This window comes from Tupaia chinensis, unplaced genomic scaffold (assembly GCF_000334495.1).
Source record: "Tupaia chinensis unplaced genomic scaffold, TupChi_1.0 Scaffold000186_1, whole genome shotgun sequence".
NCBI classification, from domain to species: domain Eukaryota; kingdom Metazoa; phylum Chordata; class Mammalia; order Scandentia; family Tupaiidae; genus Tupaia; species Tupaia belangeri.
The window spans coordinates 589,834-601,270 of NW_006159661.1; the positions used below are offsets into that span (position 1 = coordinate 589,834).

Sequence of the window (11,437 nt, forward strand, 5' to 3'; positions counted from 1 at the left end):
AGAGAGAGAATGAGCAAGCAAACTGCCAGGTCCAGGACTCAAACCATGATTGGCTATTTGAGAGTCCAGTGCCCTAACCACCATGCAACCTGCTGCCCCCCCTTTGTACATTTTTTGATGTCCATTGTATTGTAAGCCCTATGTGTGGCTTCTGCTCACACATCACCCGGGACTTGGTCTTTCCCCCTATGCTGCCAACCAGGTCCAACAAAGTTGGAGTGCTAGGTGGGTGTTTGGGAATACCATATTTTTCATTGTCCCAACAAGTGTTACCACACAAGACATTCCAGAGCAGAGAATAGATACACTGCTGGCCTTGCTCAGAGTTCCCGCTAAGACTCACACTGCAAGGTCTTTTCTTCACTTAGGGGCTAGGACCTCTTTTCTTTTGGCAATTGTTTCCATAGTCCCACCAACACAAGAAGAGGCTGTTTGTCTTTTTTTTTAAGTTTTTGCCACAGGGCATGTGTGCTCCTTTGGGAGAGACAGAGAGAGAGAGAAAGTAAGAAAACAGCCGGGGGAGGGGGTGGCCACACAGCATTCCCTTTTCCATTAGTTTCTCATGATTTCGGGCATGTCTGCACATGTGCTCTGTGTGATTTTCAAGCTGCCAGGTCCGGGACTGCAACCGTGGTTGGCCATGTGGGAATCCAACACCCTAACTACCATGCCACCTTCTCTCACTGTCTATTTTTAAAGAATCTACTCTGACTTTTATCAAATCTACTCACTTATGTTTGTGGGGAATCTTAGTAGGCCCATGTCTTCATACCCCCATTAGTGTTATTATTTTTTTGGATCTATTTGAGTCTTTATTTTATTTTCAAATCCCCTTCTAACTGATGAGTTCAGTCTCTCTTACTTCAGCCATCGCCTGAGAAGTGCAATGAATGCACTTACCCACCAGCAGAGCTAAAACTATCAGAGCTATCAGCGTGGATAGCAGGAGGAGGGTGCTGACTGCAGCACCCCATTTCTCATGTTGTTGTATGAAGTCCATATCATCTGGCCCTTCAAGTGCCCAACATTCACGGTTCCTAGATAAACTCCTATAGTTCTTTTATAGTATTCCAGCTAGGGAGGGTGGAGGGACGGTCACCGTCATTAGGCCACACAAAATGGCATGTTTCCATGAGTCAAGTTAACGGGGAGGAAATATTGCTGTCTAGGGAAGTACTGTGGGTGTGCTGCTACAGCAGGGAGTGACTAGTGACAGAAGTTTTCCACATTTCTTCCTCCAAAGAAGGATTTCACAGTATTTCATGTCCCCAAGTCCCATAGGCAAAAACCACCCTGAAACACTTTCACTCCCATTCTGCCTAAACTTAGCTGCTAGGTCTATTAACTTAGCCGAAGTGGATGGCCATGCCATGTTACATAGTAATTGTAGGGGTGGGAGCAGAGAGACCCCCTCTTGGTTTGGCGGGGCTGCATGGTATTCAACGTTTAGATTGCTATAGGTCTAGCCTGTGCTAGGATGAAACCATCTTCATTATCTTCTACGATCTCAGTGGAACCTTCATCTTCTGAGGAATCTAAGTCCTCAGTGGGATCTGCACACACCACCCGCACAGATTGCTCCAGTGGCAATTTTCATCTTTTTACCTTTGCAAAGCAACAGGCTAAGTCCTAGTAATTGTTCAGTTGTTTGTCCAAGCTGTGGCTGAGCAAGTGCCTATTCTCATCCTGAGTAACCTGACTGTCTTGTTACAGCTGAAGTTCTTCCTCAAGCATTGTGCTTCTGCACACATACTAATTCTTGCTGGGTTGCTAGATACAGAGCACAGAGGAGCTGCCAATTGTTCCCCTTTTCGAATTTCATGGACTCCCACATGGCCATGAACTCCCATATGCCCGACTGTGGTTCGAGTCCTGGACCTGGCAGCTTGCTTTCTCACTTTCCCTCTCTCTCTCTCTCTCTCTCACTCTGTCCCTCTCTGGTCAAATTTAAAATATCAATCAATCAGGACCAGCAGTTGGCATAATGGCTATGTCGCTGGACTCCCATGTAGTCGACAGCGGTTTGAGTCCTGGACCCGGTGGCTTAAACTCACTCTGGGTACGTGTGTGTGCGTGCCCAAGATCCCAAGAGGAGAATGGAGGAGAAGGGATTGCGGTGTGGCCATCCCTCCTGGGGGGTGATTTCTCTCTTTCTGTCTCTCTGTCTCTGCCTGTCTGGCAAGCGCATGCGCCTATAGCAAGAAAAAAAAAAGAAAAAGAATTACTCATTTAACTTTATTTATTTGTTTGTTTGTTTATTGATTGATATCTTTTTAGAGGTTCTTGCCTGCACACTCACCTGGCATGAGTTTAAGCCACCAGGCCTGGGACTTGAACTACAGTCGACTACATGGCAGTCCAACAACATAGCCATTATGACAACTACTGTTCCCAAGGACTAGTTGTGGTGGGCAGTTAGTTAGTTAGTCATGAGTGGATAGCCCTGAGAAAAGCGTAAAGGATCAAAAAGACCCAAGCAAGCGTTTTGGTCAACACCCTAATCCCCAAGTAAGCATTTTGGTCAACGCCCTAATTCCCACTAGGTCAACGCCCTAATTCCTACTAGGGCGATAAACTAATTAGGCAGTCTAATTAAAACAACCTGGCTCACATTGGGCTTACACAATTAGGTAATCAAATTCCTCATTCTTTAGCTGTGAGAAAAGTACGTAAGTACAGGAGAAAACGTGCGGATTTGAATTCAAAGGAAGGACTTAGGTAGTGTAACAGACCTCCCACTAATTAATATTCATAATGTCTAGTAATAAAAGTTACGGTTAACCAGTACCAAGCGCGAATGCCAGCTGACAATCTGCTCGCCCAAGAGCCTTTTGGGTGTACTTCCTTTCTTTCCTATTAAATCTTCTTTTCTACCTACTTCATTCGTTGTTGCGGTTTCATTTTGCACCTAGGAACAGATCTCTAATTTTAGTGATCTGGACCCAAAGAACCAAGGACTTCATAATGCAGCTCAACATTTTCCCGTTAACATAGCCTTTTAAAAGATTATTTTATTTAGCTTTATTTATTTATTTAACTTGACCAGAGAGGGACTGAGCAAGAGAGTGACAGAGAGAAAAGTAAAAAAGCAAGCCAGCAAGCAGGTCCAGGACTCGAACTTTTGGCCATGTGGGAGTCCAGCGTCCCTAACCACCTCGCCACTTGCTGGCCCCAGGACCAGCCTTTTATAGGTGTTCCTGCTCAGTTTTCCTCTTCAAATACCACTTGGAAGCAGTAGATTGTCACATATACTTATAAGTATCTGACTCTAACTTGAGGGTCCTACCACCCCCTCTTCCAGTTTGATTAATTTGCTAGGTTTGTCTACAGAATGCAGGGGAACAGATTTATTATAAGTGGACATTTTATTACCAAGTTTTTATGTTTCTTAAGAATTATTTATTGGGAACCAACAGTTAGTGTAATGGCTATGTCGCTGGATTCCCACGTAGTTGACCGCGGTTCGCATCCCGGACCCGGTGGCTTAAAACTCACGCTGGGCGCGTGTGCTTGCGTACCCAAGATCCCGAGAGGACAATGGAGGAGAAGGGATTGCGGTGTGACCATCCCCCCTGGGGAGTGATTCCTCGCTTTCGGTCTCTCTGTCTCTGTCTGTCGGGCGAGTGCACGCGCCCTATAGCGAACGCCTCTCAAAAAAAAAAAAAAACCTAGAGAAGTTTCTGAACAATGGAAAGGTGGGAGGTAGAAATCTGATTAGTGTGGTTTAAGAAGAAAATAGTCGATGAACCACCAGTGGAGATAATGTTTACAACTCTCTCTCTATATATTTATATGTGTGTGTGTGTGTGTGTGTGTATATACATATTTATATACATACATATATATATATGCACACACACATATATATATACACACACATATATACATATATTTTTTTATCAGTTTTTTTTTGTCACAGTGCACGCGCACTTGCCAGAGAGACAGAGAGAGGGAAAGTGAGAAACCACCCCTACCCTCAAAGGGAATGACCACACTGCAGTCCTTTCTCCTGCATTCTCCTCTTGGGATTTTGGGCACATGCACACATGGCATGATTTTTTTTTTTTAGAGAGAGATATTTTTGTTATAGGGTGTGTGTGCTCACCAGAGAGACAGAGAGATACAGAGAGACAGAAAGCAAGAAATCATCCCCCGGGGGGATGGTCATGCCACAATCCCTTTTCCTCTCAGGCTTTTGGGCACACATGTACATGTACTCAGTGTGAGTTTTAAGTCGCCGGGTCCGAGATTCAAACTTCAGTCAACGATGTGGGAATCCAGTGACGTAACCATTATGCCATCTGCTGGTCCCAACATGGCATGATTTTCAAGCCCTTGGGTCTGAGACTCAAACCGTGGTTGGACATATGAGAGACCAATACCTTAACCACTACTCTACCTGCTGCAGACCCTACTCTTTCACTTAAAAAAAATAGAAAAGATCCTCCCTACACCATATGTCCTTTGCCTAATAATCTCTTTTCCAAAAATAAATGAGGAGAGAAAGAGAGAGGAAGAAATGGAGAAAAAGAAAAGAAGGATGAAGGGGAAAAGAAGGGAGGGAGGAAAGAAAAAAGGGAATTATAGGGCCAGCTGGTGGCATGGTGTTAAGGTACTAGATCCCACATGAACAACTAGTGGTTCTAGTTCCAGACCCAGTGACTTGGACAACATGCCAGGCATGTGTGCATATGTACCTAAAATTACCAGAAGAGAACGGAGGTCTGTGGCAAGGTCATCCCCCAGGGGCATGATTTCTCCCTTTTCCTTTCTGTCTCTTTACTGCAAGCACAAGTGTCCTGTGGCCAAAAGAAAACTAAACAAAACAAACAAACAAAAAAGAGTGGAGGTTATTCTTGATGTTTTTAAATATATTTATACTTTTTTGTTTGATATGTAATTTAAGTATAGTATCATTCGTCCCTTTACTTCATAGTTCTACGAGTATTGACAAATACATCAAATTGTGTAGTTTGCACCACCATCAAGATATAGTTTCATCTACTCCAAATTTCTTAGGGTTCCTGTGTAGTCAACCTCTCTTTACACCCAGTTCCTGGCAATCACTTATCTATGTTCTGTGTCTGCAGTTTTTTGCCCTTTTTAGAATGTGATGTATATAATATGTAATCTTTTGAGCCTCAATGTTTCTTGTAACAGTTTAGTTTTTCTTTCTTTTTCTTCTTTTTTAAAAATTTGCCTGAGAATACTGGTTGGAAAGAGACAGAGAGGGGATCATTCCCAAACAGGGGGAATGATCACACTGCAATCCCTTCTCCTCCATTCTCCTCTTGGTATTATGGGTGTGCATGCACATCTACCCAGCATGTTTTCCAAGCTGCAGGGTCCAGAACTCAAACCACACAGTGGGCCATGTGGGATTCAGTCACTTTAACCACAATGTGATTGGCAGGGTGGGGTGGGGTGGTGGTGGGGTGGGGTGGTTTCACAGATGCATGGTTGTTTATTTTATGAATGTGGCCACAATTTATCCATAAAGGAAGGATATGTGAATTGCTTCCAGATTTTATTGATTACAAATAAAACATCTGTAAATGTTTGCATACAGATTTTAGTGTGAAGACAAGTTTTCATTTGACTTTGATAAATACTTAGGAATGTGATTGCTATTGTAAAGTAAGCAGATGTTTAACTTCATGAGGAAGTGCTGAATGTTTTGCAGAGTAACAACAATTAATTTCTTTCTACCATTCAGTGAAGATTTACCAGGCGGTCAGGAGATGTACTGAACAGAGTCGATCAGTTGTGATAGACACTGTATGGCCCCAAATCTTAGATACTTGCTATCTGGATTTTTACAGAAAAGGTTTATTGCCTCTTATTGTAAGAGTTGGCCCATAGCAGTTTATGGTCTGACTATACTAATTTTATAATAAATTTCATGGAGTTCTTTTCTGAGGGCAATAATCAATAGCCCAATTATTTTATACAATTATTAAGTTAGGAAGTATAATAAAAATGTCATCTTAAAACAGTTAAAGAAAGGTGTTATTAAGTCACTGGGAATATTTATTGAATGCTACATACAAAATATCCAAGTTTCATTTACCCGTAGCCATCAATTATTGAGCTTGATATTTAAAAGGGTATGTTCCTTAAATGATTGTATTTTCACACACTGCTGCATAGGTCACAGTTTGTCTTAACAAGCACAACGAACACTCGCTGGCATTTTAGGTAGGCCGGGACCTTATGGCTCGCACTCCTACGCGCATGCGTAAAGCTGGCCAAAAGCTCGCTGGTGTCCAGAGTGCGCAGGCGCAAGGGTCCGCGCCAGTCTTCTCGGAGGGGCGGGACTTGCGTCGGCGTCTCTTCTAACTGCAGCTTGTCGCAGCGCCATCTTGGATGTGCGGCTTCGCGGGCGTGAGTCGGTGGAGGGAGGGCAGCTGGCTCGGCTCTTTCGCCGTCTTTGGACTTTCCTAATTTCATTTCCGCAGATTACATACATATATATATATATATATATACGTACATACATACATATTATATATATATATATATAGAAAGAGGCCCATCTGTACAAAGCCATCTTGTATCCCGCATCCGAGGCGAACTCCGTAAGATGATGTTAAGGGGAAACCTGAAGCAAGTGCGCATTGAGAAAAACCCGGCCCGCCTCCGCGCTCTCGAGTCCGCAGCCGGCGAGAGCGAACCCGCAGCCGCGGCGGCCATGGCGCTCGCGCTGGCCGGGGAGCAGGCGCCCGCCGCCCCCGCGCCCTCGGAGGACCACCCGGACGAAGAGGTGGGCTTCACCATCGACATCAAGAGTTTCCTCAAGCCGGGCGAGAAGACGTACACGCAGCGCTGCCGCCTGTTCGTGGGAAACCTGCCCACTGACATCACCGAGGAGGACTTCAAGAGGCTCTTCGAGCGCTACGGCGAGCCCAGCGAGGTCTTCATCAACCGGGACCGTGGCTTCGGCTTCATCCGCCTGGTGAGTCTCGGGCGGCCGGCGCGAGGGAACAAAAGAGCGGTCGGGGTGGCGGTCTCAGGACGGCGTCGTACTTTGGTTTCGAAGTCGTGGGCCGCGGGGTGCCTGGCGTGCCCGGTGCTGACAGCCGGTGCGGCTCCGCTGTGGCCGCCCGCCCGCTTCCGCTCGCTGCGTCGGACCCTGAGAGCCCGGAGCAGAAGATTCGAGCTACCGGGTCTCTCCTTGGCCTGGTAAACTGAAAGTCCGGGGGCCGGGAGAAGGGCGACGCTTTGGGGTGACGATTTTTCGAGGCAAAAAATGGTGGTGTACATGACATGAATTGGGTATGAATGAATCCAGAGCGAAGGCTTTGGTCTGACCTGAAATTTAACGTGCGTGAAGGACCCTTAGCAGACATGCTGCTAAAAGAAGTATGGGAATCGTCGTCTTGGTTTCAGCCAAACCTGCATGTATTTAACAGTAAACCACGTTACCTCGCTCCTCAGCGCTGCCAGCTCTTGACCTTAAACTCCCTAGGTGCCCAAACTCTACTCGAGCAACACTGTTCAGTCCGCAATAATGGGATGGTGGTGTCCTCTGGTATAATTATTTCCACCCCACATTCTGGATGTTTCTACATTTCTTGGGGGGAATGGATAACACTCTCGAACATTTTATGATATAGTTTATCTATTTACACCCTTTAAGCCAGTATTTTTTAAAGTTCTCACATGCAAAAATTATGTTTCCTTTATGCATATTTTTTAAAAATTTGAACAGTGACAATTTACAAGACAAAGTATCTGCATATATGAGTTTTCTTGGGTGTTTTCTGGTGAATTCATCAGTGTCAGTTACACAGCATTGTGTTCATATTTAGATGCTGGATTTTTTTCAAGCAAAATAGCTTTTTAAAAGAATTGTTTTATTTAACTATTTATTTACTTATTTATTTTAATTTGACTGGAAAAGGACAGAGGTGGGGGGTGAGAAAGCAAGCTGCCAGGTCTGGGACGCATAACTGCAGTGGGCCACGTGGGAGTCCAGCACCCTTAACCACCAGGCCACCTGCTGGCGCAAAATATCTTTTTTAGTTAGGGACATTTTTATACAAATAAGTGACTTCACTTGTCTTTGTTAGACCCTCCAATCTGATACTCATTACACTTTGCAAAAGCTTTTTGTCTTTCTTTCCTGTCTTTTCTTTCTGCAGGGTCTCCTGTCACATCTTTCTGCCTCAGCCTCTGGAGTAGTTAGGATCACTATGGAAGCTTTCTAATTGGAACTCTTGACTTTTAAAATAGGGTTCTCTCCTTGTGTGGACAATGTATAATCTTAATATGTAGAGAAGATTGTAATTAAATGATACTGTATTTTATAGGGAGAATATTTGGAATTTTAAGTGGCTTCTAAAAGAAAGGTAATTATATTTAGAAGATATTACTAATGAGATATGGAAATTTCCTGAAAATTCAATCAGTGCATTTATTTTAAAATTTTGCTGAATGAAAAAAAAAAAAAGGGACCAGCAGTTAGCATAATGGCTATGTCGCTGGACTCCCACCTAGTCAGTCGCTGTTCGAGTCCCGGACCCGGTGGCTTAAACTCACGCTGGGCGCGTGTGCGTCCATGGCCAGGACCCCGGGAGGAGGGAGGAGAAGGGATTGCGGCGTGGCCATCCCCCCGGGGTGTGTGTGTGTGTGTGATTTCTGGCTTTCTATCTCTGTCTCACTCTGTCTGGTGAGTGCACGCGCCCTATAGCAAAAACTTCTCAAAAAAAAAATTTTGCTGTATGTTGCATGCACTTGTCAAGGACAGATGAGACAGAGAGGGCAAGTGCAAAAGCATGCGCCCCCATTCCTATGGCCACAATACATTCCTTCTCCTCTATCCTCCTCTTATGGTTTTACTCTAATGCACACTTGTCCAGTGTGATTTTCTGGCCAGTCCTTGTGTGATCCAGTTGCCTTAACCTCCATACTATCTGTTGGTCCAATAAACTGTGTGTAAAAAGAAAATAAACTTTTTTTTAATATTGGATCATTGGAAAAGTCATCATATATTTTTCTTTTTTAAAAATAATTATTTATTTTTTATATTTATTCATTTATTTTAGTTTGACTGGCAAGAGACACAAGGGGAGAGAGAGAGAGAGAGAAAGTGAGAAAGCAAGCTGCCAGGTCCAGAACTTGAACTGTGGTCGGCCCTGTGGGAGAGCCCAGTGCCCTAACTACCACTCCACCTGCTGGTCCTGTCATATATTTTTGCATAGAAAAACAAATGTCATGACTTTTCTGGTGTGTGTGTGTGTGTGTGTGTGTGTGTATATATATATATATATATATGTATACATGTATATATACACACATACACATTTCCTTCTTTAAAAAAAATTTTGCTATAGGGTACTGTGCTTACTAGAGAGAGAGAGAGGGAAAGCAAGAAATCACTCCCCCCAAGGGGATGGCCATGCTGCAGTCGCTTCTCCACCTGGGATTTTGGGCGCACGTGCACGCATGCGTGCACCTGGTGTGATTTTTAAGCTATATGTTCTGGGATTTGAACTGAGGTCCGCGATGTGGGAGTCCAGCGGCATAACTACTATGCCATCTGCTGGTTCCTAAACTGTAATTTTTATATGGTTAATTTATTAAAGTATGTTCCCTGTTCAACAACTTCTGATCTCCTAGTCTAAACAGCAGGTCTCTTGATTTTTTTTTTTTTTTTGAGAGTTTTTTTTCCGCTCTTGGGCGCGTTTGCTCGCCAGATAGACAGAGAGAGACATAGAGACAGAAAGCGAGAAATCACCCCCCCCGGAAGGTGGCCACACCGCAATCCCTTCTCCTCCGTTCTCCTCTCGGGATCCTGGGCACGCACGCATACGTGCCCGGCGTGAGTTTTTTTTTTTTTTTTTTTTTTTTGAGAGGTTTTTCCGCTATAGGGCGCGTGCGCTCGCCAGACAGACAGAGAGAGACAGAGACAGAAAGCCAGAAATCCCCCCCAGGGTGGATGGTCACGCTGCAATCCCTTCTCCATTCTCCTCTCGGGATCTTGGGCACGCACGCACACGCATCTGGCGTGAGTTTTAAGCCACCGGGTCCGGGACGCGAACCGCGGTTGACTACATGGGAGTCCAGTGACATAGCCATTACGCTAACTGCTGGTTCCAACAGAAGGTCTCTTAAATATTAATAGTTTTTGTATCATGTATGCTGGCAGTCTTGACCTTATACCATCTCAAGAATTTTCTCACGTAGTCAATTAACTGGGAATTGTTAGAAATGTCTATTATGGGACCCTTACTCCATGTCTACTGAATCAGAAGATTCTGGGGCTGGGTTCTAGAAGTCTTGGGTTTTAAGCAGCCCTTTCTGTCACACTTTTCTCTGCCAGAGGACTCTAGTGTTCTCAGGAGAGAGATGGGGAATGGGGGGGAATGAAAAGTACTACTCTGTGGATCATGGCCATACCTCAGTTCCCTCTCCTCCATTTCTCCTTTTGGGATTTTGGACACATATGCCCTGTATGTTTCTTAAGCTGCTAGGTCTGGGACGTGAACCTTGGAGTTAGCCTTGTGAGAACTAGCTGCCTTAACTGCCATGTCCCAGGCATTTTTAAAATTCTCTCTTTGAAAACAGGGACCAGCAGTTAGTATAATGGCGATGTCTCTGGACTCCCATGTGGTTGACCGTGGTTTGTGTTCTGGACCCAGTGGTTTAAAACTCACGCCGGGTGCATGTGTGGGAGGGCCCAAGATCCTGAGAGCAGTATGGAGCAGAAGGGATTTCAGTGTGGTCAGCTCCCCAGGGGAGTGCTTTTTTTGTTTGGAGAGGTTTTTTGCTATAGGACGTGTGCACTCGCCAGACAGACAGAGACAGAGACACAGAAAGCAAGAAATCACCACTCAGGGAGGATGGCCACGCCACAATCCCTTCTCCTCCATTCTCCTCTTGGGATCTTGGGCACGCATGCACATGTGCCCAGCGTGAGTTTAAGCCACTGGGTCTGGAACTCAAACCGCGGTCCGAGTTGAACGGCGGTCGACGAGGGGGGAGTCCAGTGACATAGCCATTACGCTAACTGCTGGTTCCCCCATTTTTCTTTTTTTTAATGAAAGGTTTTTGCCACAGAGTGTGTGTATTCCCCAGAGAGAAACAGAGAGGAAAAGTGAGAAATCACCCCCCAGGGGGATGGCCATGTCACAGTCTGTTCTCCTCCATCTCCTCTTGGGAGTTTTGGGCATATGCACATGTGCCCAATGTGGTTTTCAAGCTTCCAGGTTGGTCAGCCACATGGGAATCCAGTACCTTTGCCACCATGCCACCTGCTGGACCCTGAACTTAGTCATTGGGAACTACTCCTCTCCTTTTCAACCCCGTGTTTTTTTTGTTGTTGTTGTTGGTTTTTTTTTTTTTTTCTTTTTTTTTTCTTTTTATTTTTTAGAGGTTTTCGCTATAGGGCACGTGCCTCGCCAGACAGACAGAGAGCGACAGAGACCGAAAAGGA

The 11,437-nt window shown here is 44.9% G+C and overlaps 1 protein-coding gene across 1 annotated transcript in view; it reads left to right on the forward strand.

Annotated features, from left to right (window-relative positions):
* Positions 1 to 6,291: 6,291 nt before the first annotated feature.
* The window catches only part of PSPC1 (paraspeckle component 1), a gene marked incomplete in the record, with an annotated part of 86,482 nt that continues 81,336 nt past the window's right edge, over positions 6,292 to 11,437 (forward strand). Inside the window, 1 exon segment of the mRNA XM_014587147.2 lies at positions 6,292 to 6,955. Coding sequence (XP_014442633.1) covers positions 6,584 to 6,955 — 372 coding nt within the window.